Source organism: Hippocampus comes, unplaced genomic scaffold, assembly GCF_001891065.2.
Source record: "Hippocampus comes isolate QL1 unplaced genomic scaffold, H_comes_QL1_v1.1 scaffold3, whole genome shotgun sequence".
NCBI classification, from domain to species: Eukaryota; Metazoa; Chordata; class Actinopteri; order Syngnathiformes; family Syngnathidae; genus Hippocampus; species Hippocampus comes.
Genome location: NW_017805133.1, coordinates 173222 through 193953, shown reverse-complemented (window position 1 = coordinate 193953; position 20732 = coordinate 173222). Strand labels below are relative to the sequence as shown.

Below are 20732 nucleotides of genomic sequence, written 5' to 3'. Positions count from 1 at the left end.
TATGGCCACTAGAGGGCAATGTTTGGTCAAGTTTAGCTCTGCTCTTATGTCAAAAAATGGAATGTACTGTAGAGTAATTATTCATACAGTAGTTACAGTGATTAAAGTAATATTGCCTCTTTTAGTTGTGTCGTTTGTGAAAAATTTAAATAAATGTGTTTAATTAGTCACGGTTTTGGAAAACGGGAAAACAAGTGATTGAACTAACAAAGTAAGGGTACACAACAGCACAATAACGATCACACGGGCAGGATAGAATGCATAATTATAGACATATTTATTTATATAATATTATTTGATGAATTTCGAGATTGCAATGACTCAGTTTGGTTGTGGTTTTCTTAAAACCGGAAGACCGTGTGAGTTTACTTTGAAAACTTTACCAGGAATTAGCTTGTTAATTGACTCTCACTTGACCGCCACTTAGCGAGCAGACTCGTCCCAAAAAGCTATGTGGGAATCACATTGGCTCACTTTAAACCGGCTTGCATCCTTCCTCCACTTTACGCTTTGTGTTAGCCAACTTTTCACCACTCTTTATACTTACCTTTGTCCTGAAGTTGCTGCAAAGTTAGCAACCAGCCTCACTCTTATTTTAACTATGCCCGAGTAAGTGTAATTATCCTTTTGTTTGCCTTCATTATTTTTCTTTTTTTTTTTTGGTTGACACCATGACCGAGGAGAGCAGAAGCGAGCACAGAAGTGAGAACACGAAGGATTTGGACAAGCAGCTCCGTTTGCGGGTGTGCGTCCTCAACGAGCTTCTCAAAACAGAACGGGATTATGTCTCCACGCTGGAGTTCCTTTCGGTGAGTTTTTCTTGAAAATTAAGCGAAAGTAATGGCACGCTTGGTGGTCAGATAAGGAGAAGTGAAGAGTTGGCTGCGGTGTTCTGAAAATGTCACGGTGCATGTTGCAGGTGCATCACTCATAAAGTCAGAGTCAGTGTAGACTGAAATGCAGTGAAATAACAACAAAATAAGAAAGAGTTGGAAAAAAAAATACCCGTACAAGTTGATAAAACCACTTGACAAATTACAAGACGGACCTTTGGCATCCCTGAAGGGGGAAAAAAACGTTAGGGAGTGTGCATGGTGTAAACAAGTTTGGAAAGCCTCTCTAAGTAAATTTCCTGACAAAGTAAGTCAGGAAATGCTGTCAAACGAGACATGCATACCTGGATGTGGGAAAAAATGGGGGTGCGCATGTTTTGTACATGTTTGTGGGAGCTGTTTTTCGTGAGTTTTCTCACAAAAACAGTAAAATTGCAATAAAATGAGCCATGTGCACCCCCTTCAGCATCTCCAATTGTGGAGAAAAAAAAACACTTGGGGGGTGTGCGTGGTGTCGATATGTTCGAAAAGAATTTTAAGTGCAATTCCTGACCCCAAAAAAGTCAGGAAACTCTGTCAGTCTCCCCATATGTGGAAAGAAAACAAACTTTGGGGTGCGCATGGTGTAAATTAAATTCGAAACGGCTGATTTAGTGGATTTCCTGACAAAAAAGTCGGGAAATGCAGCACACCCACCATGCACACCCCATTCAGTATTCCCATCTGGAGTGGAAAAAATCCACAAATTACTTGTAGGTGCGCATGGTGGAAACAAGTTTGGAAAGGTTCTTTTAGTGCATTGCCTGATAAAGGATGTCAGGAAATGTGGTAAAACGAGACATGCATACCAATGTGCGGGGAAAAAAAACACACTTTTGGAGGGGTGCGCTTGGTGTAAACAAGTTCGGGAAAGGCTCTTCTAGTGCATTTCCTGATTTTGGGTCATCTTTTTCAAATGATTTGCAACATTATGCCGTCTTGTGCTTTAGATTACCAATACATGATGTGCACCCCGTTGGGGGTGCGTGAGATTAACAGTCTCATTGTAGTGTGGAACAATAATAAAATCAACTCTCACAGATTGAAAATGCTGGATGTGATAATTCCGGCGCACCCCCCCCCCACCCCCCCGTGAGTGTGCATACTACAATTTGTTTGGGAAACCCAGGCAGTATCTCGAGTATGTTTTAATTTCAAATTCTCAAGCTTCCTCTGGGGTGCGCTGGGCCTAAAAAAGTACCCTAGAAGAGGACCTTGATAAAAATAATCGCAATTGGAGGGGTGGGGGGGGTGCGGCTCTCGGACCCACATGTTTCTCATGGAGCTTGTATTAGGGACGAGTGGGTATGGGATGGATCACAATTTGGCCTTTCTCAGAAGAGGCATCAGAGAGAGAGAGAGAGTGTGTGTGTGTGTGTGTGTGTGTGTGTGTGTGTCTCGTCGCTCTTCAGCCTCCTCCCGCCTTTTATCTCCACCGGAATTCATTTTGGGGGGGGGCGGGAATTGGCTTCTCCGTTACAAGGCGAGTCTGTTCTGGCCGGAAACGTCGGTGCCGGATGCATCCGACGAGGGCCATCAGACGAGCCGAGATGAGTCGATATAAATTATGTGATTGAAGTTTCAAAAATGTTTTTTTTTTTATCATTATTTTGTTAATTATGTTTTTTTTTCCTGGCTGGAATAGATTAACGCAATTCATAAAATTGATTTGACCAGTTTTTGAATTCAGATTTCGGTTCCAAGCTTTGGTGACTTGATCGCAAATTCTATTCGCACCACTGTAGGCTGTTGGTATAGCATGTGCAAAATGTATTTTTTTTTTTTTTTTTTTTTTTTTTCTTTTGGTGTGTGTGTGTGAGTGGGTGGGGCGGGGGGGCAACCTCCTCATTGTTCCACAGCATTTCCGAACCTCGGAGGAATTCCTCCCGCAGGAAGCGTGCTTTACAAAACCAGTTCCACAGAGCCTCCTGGCCAGCGTCCACTCTCTGTGACCCGCCCTGTACTTTTGCCTTTCACCCCCTTGAACAACCCTTCACACACACACACACACACACACACACACACACACACACACACACACACACGAACACCGGTGTCCAAGCTCGGAACAGGGGCGTGAAAAGTCTTGAAGAGTGAGCCCACTCCACGCTATAGGCCTTCTTTCGACGCAGTTCCACATCAAGTTCCTTTATTTGTCCAGCGCTACCCTGATTTATGGGATTAATTCGTTCTGTGACCTCATCGAAATTAATTAACAGGCCATTAATCCGTTCCAGGCACCAAATAAAACACCTCGATTATTTTATTTATTTTTTTCCCTTTGCTTTAAGTTCATGATAAAGACAGAGCATTGTATTGTATAAAATTGGGCCGACCGATTAATTGGATTAATGTTGGCTCAGACATATGAGCTCTTTAAAATAAAAAAATAAAAAACGGGGAAAGAAAAATCAGCAAAATCTTTGCATTTTTATTCCCCCAACACACATAAAAAAGATAATCACATCCAAACTTCACTCCCCTTAAAAATCAGTAATAAATCTGAAATTTTCAAGTTATTTTTTTACACATCAATGCATTACAACATATGGCAAAAAATGACGTTCATCGACTCAAAAAAAAAAAAAAGGAAAATTATAAAGAAAACACAACAGTTGGCATTTTTTGTGGACAAAAATAGCAAGTGGAAAATCCCGGAAGTCCTGATAAAAGGTTGTCCCAAATAGGTATGGAAGTTACGTAATTACTTGATTAAAACAAGAGTCAGTGGGCGCTGATGTTTATCTTGGGCGGAATGAGCTAGAAAAAAAAAATAATGGAAACATTGTGTGTCGCAGCCTTTAGCCATTGTCATGTCTGACAGGAAAATACCGAACAATGCAAAGAGATTTATGTGATGCATTTAAGTGCTCCCTCAACTGCCGTCTTCCTTGGCCGGATTACAAAGCGCAGTTGGCATACATTTATTTCGACGGCCTCATTTGGATGCTTTTGGCAGCCAGAGCCTTGATAAGTAATTAAATAAGAACCCAAAGGCCTCTTGTTGTTTGGGCATTCTGCTGTTGCTAGGCAGATTTCGTTGGGCTCATTTGTAAACCAAAGAGGGGGCGGGGGGGCCCAACGTCAGTTTCATTGATCAAGATGAAATTGGGTCAGCGTGTCTATCATGACAGGAGGCACGAAAAAGTCTTTGAAACTAATATTCAAAATTGAACAGGAAGTCAGCCATTTTGATTGGAAGGAGCCATTTTCGGTGAATTCCATGTCCCGTACCAGAAAATCCGCCAATGATCCCGAATTGGAGAGTACAAGACAGGGTATGATACCAAATCAAAAATATTCTCTGATTTCTGTCGCCCTTAGTGAACAAAGACCGATTATCTTTGTTACTTTGGGAAAACAGTCATCACCATTTTTGCCCATTTTTCTGACATAGACACAGTAACTGAATCGTAATCAATTTGAAATCACATCATGTTTTTTGTTGAGAGATGGAAAATTTTTTTGATTTGAGTCTTTGATTAATTGACGGATTTAAAAAAAAATGTAAAAATATTTTATTGCAGCCCTAATTTGATTCCCATCTTGAATTTTCTCATGTTTGAATGTCTTGGAAGCCGTATATGCAACAGCTTCAGCTGCCTGGCTGAAAGGCCATCCAGCGCTTCCCGTCCATTTTTTTCTCTTTTGTCTCAGAGTGAATTTGTCAAGTAGGATTTCCTTCCTTCCTTCCTTTCTCCCTTCCTTCCTTCCTTCCTTCCTTCCTGGCCCTGCCCATCTTTACATTGTGCTGCATGCTCCAAGCAGGCACAGAGCCGAAGTCGGACAACTCAACGTTTACCATGTGACAAGCCCAGAGGAGGTGTATCGGAAACACACACACACACACACACACACACACACACACACACACACACACACACACACACACACACACACACACACACACATATAAAAACCACAAATGCCGTCTGTACAAATGACTTAAGTGAGCATCAAATGGTGGTTTGCTGAAACTGGACCTTAATGTTTTCATGAAATTAAAGCCAGACATGATACGGAACTTCCACTTATCATGTTTTTTTTTTTTTGATGGTCGGATTAAGACTTTACACTGTGTCTGTCTGCAATTTGAGGATCTTGCTCGAGGCAAAGAGGCCAGTCACCCCACTCAATTGCAAATTGTCTCGTTTTAAGTCCATTTATTTTAAACAATGACATATTTTTTCTAGCATATTCATCACCCTGTTATCAAAATACTAATGTCACGCTATTAACTGAGCAGGCTAAGCTAACAAGGCAACTTATTGTAAATGATTGTATACTGAATATAGAGTTTTTTTAATGGTAACAATGTCGCAGTTTAACCTTTCCCTTGTCTCCGTATGTTCGCTTAGCTTGCTAACTAACATGGCCTCTTTTAATGGTGTCACAGTTAAATGTTTCCCTTGTCTCCATGTGTTAGCTTAGCTGGCTAACTAACCTGGCCTCGCCTCTTGTGCAATTGAGCATTTTGGTTCACAAGCTAACAACAGTAAGCTAACAAGGCAGCTTATTGTTAATGATTGTGTACTGTATATAGAGTTTTTTTAATGGTAACAGTGTTACAGTTTAATCTTCCCCTTGTCTCTGTGTGTTAGCTTAGCTGGCTAACTAACCTGGCCTGTTTTAATGGCAACAGTGTCACAGTTAAATCTTTCCCTTGTCTCCGTGTGTTAGCTTAGCTGGCTAACTAACCTGGCCTCGCCTCGTCTGGAATTGAGCATTTTGGTTCGCAAGCTAACACCAGTATAGCTTTATTTTTTATTCCTCGTAGCTTAAGGCACCACTGTAAATGTGCTCTTGAGTGTTTTGAGTCAAAACAACATTGTGCATTCCGAGCTTGCTTAAGCTCAGTGCCTCTTTGTGCATCTTAAACATCAAACCAAACCGTTTGGAATACAAAATAACACCGTAGTTGCTTTTCTGCGTCCTAGCTAATTTGAATGTTTTAACGGTCAGCTTCAAGATGTGACACGGATGGCCAACGAGGCCCCGAAGAGCGTCACCGATGGATGCTGGTCGACTTGGGATTCAGGCCTGGCCGGCGCCCAGACAGCCTGGATCCGTTGTCGGGGTTCAAAAACGTTCCCCTGCAGACACGAAGGAGCGGCGGATGCAAACAATCGGTGCTTTGCTCCGCCGCTAGTAAATAAAAAGGCATTTGTCTGACCCAGAAAAAGCACAACGCAATTAGGCAAATGAAGTGTATATTTATGGGCCGTCCTGAAAATGGGCCTCGATTCACAGTCGGCTCGGGTCCATAAATCCAATGAGTCAGCGTGCCGTCTTGGACATTTTCCAGGGCTTCACTTTTAACTAAATTACCCATGAAGCTTTGCTGCTTTTCTTCAGAAGGAGCATGTTTTTTTTCCCCCCCTCCCTGAAACTTTATTCCAGGAATAACATGCACTCTTCACCAATAACCGGAATGAATAGTAATCATAATAATGATTCAGAGGATTTATAAACAGGGATGAAGCAGTAAACTGCAACAATATTTCACATGCTTTCATCTATTTTTTGCCAATATATTTTTGGGGTCAAATTTTGTGTTTTTATTTTTTTTTCCCCAATTTTTTTTCTTTACATTTCTTTTTTTTTTTTTATATACGACTTGTGTGAAACGCATTTTCCAAGTTTGCTCATATTTGTGTTTCCATTTTTTGTATTTATTAGTGTACGCAATTTATTTTGCTTCAGCCAGTATGCCAAATGTGTCTCTTTTGGCGACACGCTAGCAACACCGAATATTTTGATGACTATTAATGTGATTTCTTACTCACGCCTTTTGATTTTTTTTTCTCTCTTTAATGCTACATGGCGTAAGGCGTTGGCAGGAAGCTCACCTTGCTTATGCCCAACACTGAAAAGCCCTGTACGCACTGTTTTTTGTTATTTTTAAGTACATATTAGACTTGTTAATGGCATGCTAATGCAGCCGAGTGTCGGAGAGTTGTGAGGTGAGGCTGGCTGCCGAATGCTAATCAGGCCAGTTGCGGTGCAACAAAGAGACTGATTATTGAAGTTGCCTCCTTCCCCCCTCAAACCCAAATTCCAGCACTCACTGTTACAGTTTTCCTCTGAAGTGTTTCTCGGTAATCAACCGACATATCGGCTTGTCCACCTCAAATAAGTGAAATTAACCCTTTCATGCAGCCTGTCACCCAATAATATGATAAGCTGTCCACTGTAGTAACCGCTGTCCCTGAAAGGGTTAAATTCATGCAGCAAATTGTAGGCTTTTAAATTCAGTTCATTTTAATTAGTTTTAAGAGATTTTTTTATTTTATTTTTTTTAGAAATGCTTCATTTTAGTTTCGCTGTTATTATTTTTAGTATTAGTTTGTGTTTTATTTAATATATGGGAGTCTAACTGTGGCTTTCCTCTTGCAGGTGTTCCTGCATCGACTGGACCAATACGCTGCCATCAAAGTGGACAAGAACATCACGGAGGAAACGGTCAAGGTGATAAGTCTCTCTCTTTTCCTTTTTCTTTTTCTTTTGAGCCAATATTTAGGACATTTGTAAATGCTACTCCCTAGGATAAACGATCACTCAGCAGATATTTACAGCACATCCACGAGGTTGTCTGACATATCCCGCCATTTTATGGATTGTTTGCGAACAGGCCGTACCTACCACCCCAGTTTTCTAATTTAATTTAATTTTATTGTATGTTATTTTATTTATTTATTTATTTATTTTTAGGATGCTGGCTGGGTGTCATGCTAGCCAAGGTGTGGGCAAACCATATTAAAAAGGGGCAAAAGGAGAATTAAGAAAAAGAAAAAAAAATGAAGAAAAACAATCAAAAAATGAATGTTAGCGAGAAAAAAAATTACAATTGCTTTCATATATATATTTTTTAAATGATAATTAATATACCGGTAGATATAGAAAATATTCGACGTAAATGTGAAAGTTTTATTTTTTTTTTATTCATTTATTTATTTATTTATTAACAATTAGATTCTAATCGAGTAACACATTTAATATAATGCATGTTACCCAATTTTAGGGGAAGAACAAAATGAGTGCAACAAATATTACAGGATTCCGGAGAATCCGGAAAGGTGCTCGGCGGGCCGTCCTTTGTCCACTCGTGGGCCTCAAAAAAACCCCCCAAAAAAACATTTGGATTGAATTTCTCCCATCAAGCATTTGCTCTTAATATCGCCACAAGTGTCTCGTGAAAGCCTCCTCTGTTCTCTCCATGCGTCTTGATGTTTTAAATTACAAGATCAAAGCCGGCATAACAAAGACGCTGCGTGCTTTGAGTTTTGCCCGGACTGAGACGCTTCCCTTCGTGCCGCCATCTTGAATCCAGACACTTGCTTCATTGACTTTCCCAGGTGTTGTTCTCGAACATCGTGGACATCCTGGCGGTGCACAAAGACTTCCTGTCCATGGTGGAGGACCTCCTGCAGCCCGACCCGCACGCCCACCACGAAGTCGGACGCTGCTTCTTGCACTTTGTGAGTGACCGCGTTTGAAATCATCCACTGCCCCCCCCCCCCCTCAAAAAAAGTTCGACGTACGCACGGGCAGCAATTGTCTTTGCTTTGCAGAGGAGACGTTTCCAGATTTATGACGAATACTGCGGAAATCACGAGAAGGCGCAGCGGCTGCTGCTGGAGCTCAACAAGATCCGCAGCGTCCGCACATGCTTGCTGGTGAGACGGCACCTAAAAAAAAAAAAAAAAAAGATTTTTGGTCTTTGTATTATTTTTCATATTTTTATTTTATTTTTTTAAATCATTGAGTCATCGTGAGGAAATATTGGCTTAATAATGTTCGATCTATAAAGCCCTCCTCCATTATTTTAATTTGAGATACAAGCGGCCGAAATTAGTTTTCTCCGAAGGGTGTCCGGGGTCTCTCTTAGAGATAAGGTGAGAAGCTCGGTCATCCGGGAGGGGCTCAGAGTCGAGCCGCTTCTCCTCCACGTTGAGAAGAGCCAGATGAGGTGGCTCGGGCATCTGATTAGGATGCCCGAGCCACCTCCCTGGTGAGGTGTTCCGGGCATTTCCCACCGGCAGGAGGCCCCGGGGATGACCCAGGACATGCTGGAGGGACTATGTCTCCCAGCTGACATGGGAACACCTTGGGATTCCCCGGGAAAAACTGGAAGAAGTGGCTGGGGAGAAGGAAGTCTGGGCTTCCCTGCTGAAGCTGCTGAGGGCATTTTGACATCTGAGTTACAGATCCGTAAAGCCAACAGTACGGTCTTGAATTTGATGCATGACTTGAATGTAGCTTGTTGAAAATCAGTTTTTATGATGTGATCGGGGAGGTCTTTTAAACAACCCAAAAAAAATTTTTTTTATTCATTGTGTCATCATGTTTTGGAATTGAATAAATACTCTTAACTGCCGGCAAATGTTGGACTCTCGCTCTAAACTTTTCACGCACCCTGTAACCTGATCACACGATGTCCGCTGTAGTCACCGCTGCGCCTGAAAGGGTTAAAGCATCAACAGGCTGTGTGTGTGTGTGTGTGTGTGTGTGTGTGTGTGTGTGTGTGTGTGTGTGTGTGCGCGCGCGCGCGAGCCTCGCGTTTGAGTGAGCGCGACAGCTGATGCGCGTGGGAGGACTTCCACTTCCTGCTGCGCTTTGAGAGACTTCCACAAGGGGGGCATCATGGAGCCACAAGGAAAAAAAAAAAAAAAAGTTGGATTCCCTCTTAGCTTGTTAACTGTCTTCCGTAGAACTGCATGTTGCTGGGAGGCCGGAAGAACACTGAAGTCCCACTGGAGGGCTACCTGCTGGCTCCCATTCAGAGGATCTGCAAGTACCCGCTGCTGCTCCGAGTGAGTTTGCCAACGACCCCCCCTTCTCGAAAACGCATTTACACCTCAAGTTCCTGAAAGTTGTTCTGAGTTGCCGGAACTAAAAGGTTCCAATTAGGTTTCCACCTCCAAGGTTTTTGGAATGGTTTAGTCTGAGTCAATTGAAGTGAATGTGATTAAATCTAGAAAAGAGAATGTTTCAGAAAAATGAAATCTGTTTCAGTGTATGCAATAAAATGTGCCAAATCCTTTCATGACAACCTACATTAGGATTTTTTATCTCAAGTATTTTTATGAGTCTTTCGGCATGAAAAAAAAAAAATAAAATAATGCCAGTGGATGGCAACGCACATAAGGGTCCGTTGAAGTGGATGATGCGCAACTGTGACATTAAGATTAATTCATAGACGAGAAAACAACATTTGAACAGCTGTCCATTTTCTGTATATAAGTCCATAAAAATATGACATGAAAGGACATGAAATCCGCCAAATTAAAAATTTAATTCTAAGCGCCAAATCAAAATCAACACCAAATTCAACAAAAATAAAATGCAGTTAAATGGAATAGATTAAATTCAGGAACAATTCAATACGGCGCACAAAATACAATGATATCCAGGGAATTTAATTTAATAAAAATAAAATACAATCGTCTTTCCCCATTGAAATTAATCAAAATGCCATTAATTAAAAAAAAAAAATCGGACAAATATGGAGCTATGATATTGTAAAAATGCAGGATTAATAACATAATAAAAAAAAAAAATCAAACAGTTAATGCGTCATGATTTTATGCTTGCAATTCACTTCATTGTATGGCCGAATCCAATTCCTCAAATCAAGTCTCCACCACTGGCTGCAAATCCTCCTCGGCCGGTCCAGCTGTAACGTTTCGGTTCGTACCTGTCCACCACTCCCGCTCGTCACTCCTCAAATTTCCGCCGACTCGGGCAGAAGAAAAACCGCGTTCAAAGGCTCGGTTCTCCTTCATCCTGTTTTCATGCGCGAAACAGCCGTTGGGGTACGTGCGCACACGTGTAAGACAAATAAGGTAATTTGACGCCCAGACTTTTGGAAGTGTCACAGCTGCCAGGCCTTGTCTTGCGGAAATGATATTTTCACTGTAGTTGCTGACATACGGAAATTGTACGTGGCGAAATAAGAGGGCGAGGAGTCCGTGTTAAAAAATTTTCATTTAACCCTTTCGGGCTAAATAAAAAATTGATCTTTGACGTCGATAGCCGTCAATGGTTAATGAGTTAATTAAAAATAAAGTTCTCTTGAAATATAATACATTTAAGTCACTAGAATTAATAACTAGCAAATAAAAAAATGCATATCATTCAATTAAATTCACCAAAAAATTCATAGTTCAAGAATTTCTTCTCAGGAGCTGCTGAAGCGGACGCCCAAGAAGCACGAGGACTACGCGCTGGTGCAGGAGTCACTGCAAGTGATGAAGGCTGTGTGCTCCGGCATCAACGAAGCCAAGCGGCAAATGGAGAAGCTGGAGCTCCTGGAAGAGTGGCAGTCGCACATCGAGGGCTGGGAGGTGCGTTTCAAAGACGCCCGGGGGGCGGGCAGAATCCTCAATGCCTGTCAACAAAATGGACAGTTTAAAACGAATGTCAAATGTGCGATTTTTTTTTTTGCGATTAATCGCGAGTTAACTCTGGAAAAAAAATCGTGATTAAATATGATTTAAAAAATTTAGTTGACAGACGTCCCTAATATAAACACAATTAGCTAATACAGCATGCAAAAAAAAACTATTTTCTTTATTTTATTTTTTTGTCACACAAGAAAAATGGGGCCTAACGTTGGGTGTAGCCTCTGCGGTAAAATTTCCCCCACAGGACTCTGTATTTATTATAAACACAAACTCAGTGTGATGGCTGGTCATCCCTCTGCCAGAGTTTTAGTCACGCCGGTCACTACCACTCGTCTTTTTTGGGCTCTCCAAGTTGAACATTTGATCATATTTAGTGGTAAATGAGGAAAAATGAGCTTCTGTCGTTCCCGATTCATCATCCACTTCTCGGTTTGTTATTTCTGGCGGGTTAAATGTAGAGGAAATGAGAAACGAGACGAAATGATGCTTTAAAGGTCTGCTTTGCTTTTATGATGGAAGGAATGAAGGTGACATCAAAATAACTAAGCAGCTGCTGGAACGCTTGATAGAGCGCTCATTCAACACTTGGTTTTTTTTAAGACAAGAAGAATGACGGTTCTACGTCGCAGGGCACTTTTTTTGAGAACAGTAGTACAGTACAGTACAATATTTTTGTTTCATTAAAGGAAAAAAAATTACATTTTAAACTTTCACTTGTATTTTGACATTTTTCGACTTTAGAAAAATTATCGTAGTTTTAACAATTAGCTACTATGCAACACTTTCTTGCATTGTATTTATTTGAAAATTAAAAAAAAAATCATCAACACACCTTGAAACTAACTCTTCATGAAATTCCTAACCGACATATCAGTGCAATAGATTTTTCTTAAAATGTATTTTGTTTTTACATTTAAAATTGAATACTTTTTAACATCAGTAATTTAATATGATTATTTATTTTATTTTATTTTTTTACAAATTTTTAAAAACTTTTGAAAACGCATTTTATTTTCCTTGCATTTATATTTTGAACTGACTTTTTTTTTTCCTTCAATCACTGGTAATTATATTTACCAATATATATATGCCTAATACTTTGGTTGTTGAACAAAGAATTTAATGGGAAAAAAAAAACATTATTTTAAAGTCTCTGAGCAATTTCCACTTAGTTTTAAATGACCAATTATGTTTACATGAAGGTACAACATGAATTAGGCGTGTGCGTGTGCGTGCGTGCGTGTGTGTGTGTGTGTGTGTGTGTGTGTGTGTGTGACAGACACATTTCAGGGAGCGTCTGGTGAAACAAAATGACTTGAACATCTGTTTGGGCTCCTCAGATGTTTAAAAAGGTCCTAAAAGAGCAATAGAATGTAAAAAGACTTGGCGGTGGTAAAGTTATTTTTAGCAGCGAGGGGGACCAATCACACATGGCATGCCAAGTCCCCTGAGCGCAGGCAAGGTGAGGGAAAAGACATTTTCAATTCACCATATGACACGCACACATATACACACACACACACACACACACAGGATGTTATTCTATGGACGCCATTAGAAGAGGAAACGGGTTGTGTGTGTGTGTGTGTGTGTGTGTGCGTGTTTTTTTTTTTTCGCACCCCGAGAGATTGGACCGGAAAGGCCCAGTCTTTTGTAATCTCCTCTCTTCCCCATGTGTGAATATTCAATATTGTGCTCCATCCAAACGTCTCTTTCATGTGCGTGCGTGTGTGTTATCAGGGTTCCAACATTACCGACACATGCACGGAGATGCTCATGCACGGCGTCTTGCTTAAGATCTCCGCCGGGAACGTGCAGGAGAGGATCTTTTTCCTGTTTGACAAGCTCCTGGTCTATTGCAAGAAGAAAAACAGGTGGCTCGCCTCGAGTCGTTTGGGCTCTTTTGTCTTGTTTGGGTTATTTACGCCTCTAGTTACATATTTTTGTGGGCACGCTGTTTTCATCTGCTTAAAGTGTTTGTAAAACACTGCTTTAATAGCATCCAGAATTGACTGGTTTTTTTTTTTAGGGTGGGGTACACCATCTCTCATCGTTTAAACGGTTCAATGCAGACTGCACTTTGAGTTCCTAAAAGGCTTTTTGAAGAAGAAAAGTTTGTGGGCGTCCAAATATGTGTTCTGTTCAAAAAAGTATACAAAGGGCTTTGCATTTGGGGACGAGTGGGTGAGCCAACCCCAAATGGGCTTTTTGGGGAGGTTTTCCAAGGCAAGGTGGTGCACTAAGTCTGTCATGATAATGAATGGGAGCATAGGTTAAAAAGTTTGACTATGTCCACTCTAAAAGTATCCAGAATTTTTTTTTTTTTTTTTTTTTTTTTTTTTTTTTTTTTTTTTTTTTTTTTTTTTGGTAAGGGGGGTGCACCAAGTCTGTCAGGATGTTGACAGGGGTTCGCGGGTCTAAAAGTTAGGAAAAGACCGCTGTGAAAGTATTCAAAAGGGCTTGTTTTGTTTGGTGGAGGGGTGCGTTGAAGGGGTGCATCGATTAAAATATTTGACAAAGTACACCTTTAAAAGTATCCCAAAATACTTTTTGGTGGGTTGGGGGCCAGGGGGTGGGGGGTCTGATAGAGGGTGTGCCGAGTATGTTAGAATGTTGGCTTACAAACTTAGACTACTTTAAAACGATCCAGAAAGGCTTTTTAGAAGGGATGGTGTGTCTGTTGGGATGTTGGGGGTGGTGCGTGGTGTTAAAAGGTTTTTGTGGCGGTGCACAGGAAGTGGGGGTGAGGGGCTGCCAACTTTGTCACAATATTGAAGCAGGTCAAAAGTTTAAGAAAAAGTGACAACGTTTGAGGAATAACACTCCAATGACTTTGTTTTTACTTCTTTTTTTGTGTATGTGTGTGTGTGTGTTTATGGGATGGGGTGCGCTGTTTCATACACCATCTCGACAAACCTGCCATTTCTTTTATCCTCTTAAGACGTTTGAAAAACAGCAAAGCAACCACAGAGGCTCCTCGCTACCTGTTCAGAGGCAGAATCAACACTGAAGTGATGGAAGTAGAAAATGTGGACGACGGAACGGGTGAGTCAAACGCATTCTGTATGTATTCAATAAAAAGTCGAACAAAGCTTTTTTTGTGGGGGGAGGGGGTCTTCTAAATTTCATTTGAGTCCATTAGTTTGTGGTCTTCAACAAAATGGAACAGGGAGTGAAAATACAGACTGCTAACGTTAGCGTCTCGTGTTTAACTGGTTAGCTACTTTAAGCTTGTCACTTGGTTTCAAAAGTTGCGTCTTGGGTCGAACCCCTGCCCCTGCCGGGAGAATGCTAGGTGCTAAGCTAAGTCGCTATGCACCAGTAGAGCTGCTGCTGGCTCACTGGTGCAGCCAAACACATGCCAAGCTGCTCCTTAATTCTCACTTGAAAAGATTCATTTTATTAAATGGTCTTAATGTTTTTTTTAAATATTTTTTTTAGATTTGTTTTATTGTTCCACGTCTTCCACGTGACACATTACTCGGACTTATACAGTACTTGAGTGAGATGGCCTTCTCCGTATCCTTCTAAGTCGCTATGCACCAGTAGAGCTGCTGCTGGCTCGCTGGTGCAGCCAAACACATGCCAAGCAGCTCCTCAAAGTCAGTAATTCTCACTTGAAAAGATTCATTTTATTAAATGTTCTTAATTTTTTTTTTTTTTTTTTTTGGATTTGTTTTATTGTTACACATCTTCCACGTGACACATTACTCGGACTTATACAGTACTTGAGTGAGATGGCCTTCTCCGTATCCTTCAGTGTTCCTGCGGCCCGCCTGCTGATGGCTTGTGTCTCTTGGCCCCGCGCATCCTCTGATTATCTCTTGTATTTTAGTGGAAGCATTTCACTCCATTTCCTGAACTCGCTCTCTGTTTAATGAATGACGGACGCAGCGTAGACTCCGTAAACATGGTGGGCAGGTGGAGGCTTGTGGGTATCCTGCCAACACCGCAAGCGGTATATCAACCTCGCATGTCCGACAAGTGAATTATGGCTTGGGTTTCCCGTATAATGAAGCCCCAAATCCATCCAAACCCCCTCAACAAAGAGCAACTTTGTGCCTGAGGTTGAGAAAATGCCCTTGAGGTATTTAGACACATGGTGATGATGATTGGCATGGTTTGATTACATATGCTGGCTGCCTAGATGGACCACACACGTAACAGAAGATTCAAATTAAATCCTGGGTTCCCAAAACGTTGGTTAATAACTGGTCATATGGAAACACAAAATAGCTGTCCGTTGTCCATAAAATGCTGGTTAGTAAAGGGGTCCAGTGGAACAAAAAGAGAGAGTAGGTGTCACTTCCTGTACGATTTTCTCACCATGCCTTTTTTCAAATCTGCCCCCCAGCCGACTACCACAGCTCCGGCAACATTGTCAACAACGGCTGGAAGATCCACAACACGGCCAAAAACAAATGGTTCGTGTGTATGGCCAAGACGGCCGAGGAGAAGCACGAGTGGCTGGAGGCCATCATGAAGGAGCGCGAACGGCGCAAGAGTACGTCTCCGTGCCGCTCAAAACCCAAAGAAGGGAATGTCCAGGTGTCCCGATGCTTTTGCTCACATCCTGTGTGCCTTCCTGTGTGTGTTTATCGGTAGGTCTGACACTGGGCATGGAGCAGGACACGTGGCTGATGGTGTCTGAGAAGGGGGAGAAGCTCTACCAGCTCATGAGCAAAGGACACCTCATCAAGGACCGCAAACGCAAACTCAGCACGTTCCCAAAGTGCTTCCTGGGAAGGTGAGGTTCCCCAAACTGACTTGTTTGTATCTTTTGGGAAGGCTGTTGTTCTTATTCAAATTGAAGTCCTTTCCTTTGTCCGCAAAACGATAACAGGCCTAAAGGAACAAAAACAGGAAGTAGAAATCTACCAAAATAAAAAACAACAGATTGCTTCAGAAGCTAACATAAGAGCCTACATCTTGACTCATCCACGTGTTAGCATTAGCAAGCTACCTTCAGCATGCATCGCGCCGGGTGCACATCAGCTCCCGGTTTTCCTCCGGCATGCATTTCTCCCACGCCGTTGCCGCTGCGGTGTGTCTGCGAGGAGAACGACCGAAGCGGAACGTGGTCACTGGTCGCTGCTCATTCTCAAACCGCCGTGCCGTGTAAACTCAGCCACAGCAATGTCCTTTCCTCCGTCGCACGCTTTTAAAAATAACAGCGGTGTTATTGTAGCGCCGCCGTCATTACTGGTCACCACTGCTGATGTGAATTACATGGACTATGCGAGAACACCAGTTGGAATTTTGTCATATTTTAAATAACCTCAAACCACGCATGTGAAAATATCGCATGTTATTACAAAGGCTTCCTTAGTGGTGAAAGGTAGCGATTTTAGTGTGTCTTGTGTTGAACATTTTACATTACATTTATGTTGAAGCACTGTTGCTTTTAGTTTGGTAGGTTTCTTCTTCCCATTTTTTTGATGCATTAATCCTTTGGACTTTGTACTTTTTGTGGGCAAAAAGACTTTTATTTGGATTCTTTGTAAGTCCAGAGTCAAAATATTGACTGCCTCTGCCACTACCTGTTAATTGGTTGGCCATCATATGTTTGAGCTTTTTATAGAAGTTGTTTGGCTTTTGCTTTTATTTTGGTAGGTTTCTACTTCCTTTTTTGATTCATTATTGCCTTATTGGACAAAAATGTTTTTCATGTGGATGCTCTCTGACTTGTGTTGTGTATTTGATGCCATCTCTTCCGAATGTTTGACAAGAAGAGGTAGACTGCGCTGTTGGCTTCTTTTTGGTTGTCCGTCTTTTGTTTGATAAGAAGAACTACTGAGTGAAGAGGTAGACAGCTATGTTAGCTTAGCCAGTCTGGCTAGCCAAACAGCATGCTTGTCATTTGGTAACAAACTTTTACTTTGGTGTGTTTTTTATTTTTTTTTATTTTTTGATGTGACGTATTATTGACCAAGTACATATTTTGATGCCCCATGAATGGTGTGGTATTTTTGAGTCCAACCAAGCTAGCAGGAGTTTTCTCCTGTACATGTGTGGATTTGTAGACTGCTACATTAGCTTCGCAAGCTAGCCGCAAGCCACCCCCCCTGTGCCATTTATGTGCCTGAGGCCATGAGAACTTTTCTGCATTTCTCTTCCTTCATGGTTTACTATTGAACGTGATTGTGGAGTCTTTTTTTTTCTTATTTGTTTGGTTTGTGTGGTCAGACGAGGATGTAATCACAGCAGAATGAAAGACATCAGATTAGCTGCTGTGTTTGTCACACGTGATATTTTCACAGTGAAGATGCCTTTGTAATTTTCAAGTGACGCCACGATGTATTTATTTCTCTCACTCTCTCTCTCCAGTGAGTTTGTATCCTGGCTGATGGAAATCGGCGAGACGGGAAACCCGGAGGAGGGCGTGCACCTTGGTCAGGCCCTGCTGGAGAATGGTATCATCCACCACGGTTGGTCTCCACTGTTTCGGCCCCTGGCTAGCCTTGTTAGCTTTCCTTCTATCAGAAGTCCTTACTTAGTGCTCCTTGGTGTTCGTATCATGAACAGATGGACACCAGTCACGTGAAAGTCAAAAGGAATTTATTCACAGAAGTTGCTTTTTAACCGGCCCCATGGAGCAATACAGAATGTAAAAACTAAAATCAATAAATGGGTGTACAGCTGCTAAAGAATTAGCAGCGTCGCACGAAGCTAGAATTATCAGTCTACTGGCTCACTCAGTAGTCTTTCTTGTCAAACGTCTCAAATTGATGGACATCAATCACATCAGAATCAAATACAAGATACTCCAAAAATTGGAAAATTTTCCAAAATAAAACTGCTAACCGAACCAAGCGTTTGGCAGGTAATGAATCAGCTGCCATCTTAAAAATATACACTCTTGCTTTCAGGCAACACAAACAGATTATCACCAGTCAGATGAAATCTAATTGGTGGTCACCACGAGAAACTAACATTTTATTCAACACCTGTTGCTCCTTTTGGTTACACCCCAAGGTCCAGTTGGTGTTCCAGCAGCAGCTTTTTGGCTGCTGAAGGGGTTGATGAAGCGTTAAATGGAGGGAGGCCATCGCGATCATTTCTGTCAGGGATTATTATGAGCATTCATCTCCTTTAGCTGCAATGTTTTTGCGGCACACTTCCTGTGTGTTTAGCTCATGAAGCTTAAGCTACTTTGCAATGTGTTTCTTCACCGTCCAAAAAAACTCTTAAACATTTGCCGCTCCTTTATTGCTTTCTTGGAGGAAAATAAGATGAAAGTGTGTGTCGGGGGGAACAACAGACTATCCTTCTATAAAAGTTTTATTTATTTACATTTTTTCTTTAGTCACTGACAAGCACCAGTTCAAAGCCGAGCCCGTCCTGTACCGCTTCCGCTACGATGACGGCACCTACCACCCGAGGACTGACATGCACGACGTCATCGCCAAGGTAACTTTTGCCAGACCGAAAATAAGAGTTTGACGAGAGTGAATCGGTTAAATTTTTTTTTCTCCTCTTTTTCGCAGGGCGTTCGCCTCTTCTGTCGGCTTCACAGCCTCTTTACTCCCGTCATCAGGTGGGTCGGAATTAAATTCTACATCTTGATCTCTTATTCTAATTTGAGTTGCCGTTTTTTTTTTTTTTTTGGGCGGGGGGAATAACTTTTAAGACTGAGAGCTTATCTTGCTACCTATACTTCAGTAACAATTAACATTAGCAATGTGTTAACTCTTAATACATAGCATCACTGCAGCTATGGAGATTATTCACATCCTTATGTTAGCCTTTAGCATCTAGGACTACCGTACTTATAAACGTTGTCAATATGTTAACTGTGATGTCATACCACTACCGAATCAATCAACCGTGTTGGAATGTTGACATTAGACCGTAACACATCGGTCCACATTAACGTCCCAATATTAGCTTAAAGCACTCCTGTCATCAGATAAGAATTAAATTCTCCATTTTGAGCTAAAAGCACATAGCTAAAATCTTAAAGATGAATTTTCCCATGTTTGTTTGTTTGTTTGGTTTTTTTACTGGTGTCTGTTGTGGACCATACCTCATTTTAACCGTAACAACAACAACAAACAACAATCTTTTGCCAGATTTCAGTAAGAAAATTGTCCTTGACCTCTGTCCCGCTCCTCCCCAAAACTTCACGGGAATTGGTACAGTCGTTTTTTTTTTTTTTTCGATTCTGCTGGCGAACAAACAAGCAGCTATGATAACCGACTTTCTCTTTGTACAGCGAGTTCCAAACGACCTCCTTTTCCCCTCCGTCGCCAGCCTCGGCCTGCTGTTCCCTTGTGCTGGACATATGGGTGCTCAGCAGACCGCAGTTTGCCCCCCATTTGTCACTGGTGACAGCCTCTCCTATTCAGCGGGGGGAGGGCATGGTGCCTCCTCCCTTACGCTTTTGGCTCGCTTGTCCCAGACACATCCAGTTACATAACCCAATAAGCAACAAAGTCCTCATGAGTGTTCGCCAGTGTGGTGCAAAGTCACAGCACTTGTGCTGGATTTTCCCCCGGGGCTGTAACATGGCCCTTATGCCCCCCCCTTTACCCCTATGGCAGGCCCCCACGTTCATGGGAAAATCACAGCTCTGTTTGTGTCTCTGGCAAAGTGAGCGCGCAACACTGAGAACCGTCAACACCACACGGAGATGAGGAGGAGGAGGGGAAAGGGGGGTGTGGTGTGGGGACCCCAGGGACCAAGCACTGCTGGGGCCCTCGCTCGCTCACACTGGAATGTTGTTTTCCTGTCGCCAATTGTCCAGAACGTGGACTCATTTGCCATCAGTGTGAAACCTTCCTTACACTTTTGTCATTTATTTTCATGACTATACAGCATTGGTACACGTTAGTGCCGATGTTGGCTAAGAGAGAGTCAAATAATTTCATGACACATTAAGTAGATATAGAATACAATAATGGCTCCTTTATTTAAAAAAACAATTATATTCAGTGTGGATCCTTTTAAATAGAGTTACAGTACTATGCTCCCTTCATCCATTCCCAGGGACAAGGACTACCATTTGAGGACGTACAAATCGGTGGTGATGGCCAACAAGCTTATTGACTGGCTTATAGCACAGGTACGGCTTCTTTTTTTTTTAAAGTCATTCAGTACCAGACAATTCTAGACCAAGTCTGAAAAGACATTTAAAAACGTCTTTGGGAGTGGATGAGTTTTAAAAGACTCCTATTATAGCCTTGTCACCCATCCAGAAAAAAGAATCGGTCACTCTTTTAACAGGCAAAATAACGGATGAAAATGATGAAAATTGTTTTTCTTGCAGGGCGACTGCAGAACAAGAGAGGAGGCGCTGATTTGGGGAGTTGAGCTCTGTGACAATGGATTCATGCATCATGGTAAATAAAGCGCTCCCCCGAGTTGGCAGTTGTTAGCCTTTAGCATATAGCACTACCATCTCTATTACGTTAAGCAATGCGTTTGCCCTTCGGTTTTCGCACTAGTGTACATT

General features: G+C 41.8%; 1 protein-coding gene across 1 annotated transcript in view; it reads left to right on the top strand.

Annotated features, from left to right (window-relative positions):
* Window positions 1-423: 423 nt before the first annotated feature.
* The window catches only part of prex2 (phosphatidylinositol-3,4,5-trisphosphate-dependent Rac exchange factor 2), a 41518-nt gene continuing 21209 nt past the window's right edge, over window positions 424-20732 (top strand). The window contains exons 1-15 of the mRNA XM_019866296.1: window positions 424-809; window positions 7269-7340; window positions 8228-8350; window positions 8444-8548; window positions 9584-9685; window positions 11057-11218; window positions 13019-13152; window positions 14220-14323; window positions 15633-15782; window positions 15884-16025; window positions 17606-17706; window positions 18585-18688; window positions 18766-18815; window positions 20267-20342; window positions 20547-20619. Coding sequence (XP_019721855.1) covers window positions 672-809; window positions 7269-7340; window positions 8228-8350; window positions 8444-8548; window positions 9584-9685; window positions 11057-11218; window positions 13019-13152; window positions 14220-14323; window positions 15633-15782; window positions 15884-16025; window positions 17606-17706; window positions 18585-18688; window positions 18766-18815; window positions 20267-20342; window positions 20547-20619 — 1636 coding nt within the window. The 5' untranslated portion in view covers window positions 424-671. The remainder of the gene's footprint in view (window positions 810-7268; window positions 7341-8227; window positions 8351-8443; window positions 8549-9583; window positions 9686-11056; window positions 11219-13018; window positions 13153-14219; window positions 14324-15632; window positions 15783-15883; window positions 16026-17605; window positions 17707-18584; window positions 18689-18765; window positions 18816-20266; window positions 20343-20546; window positions 20620-20732) is intronic.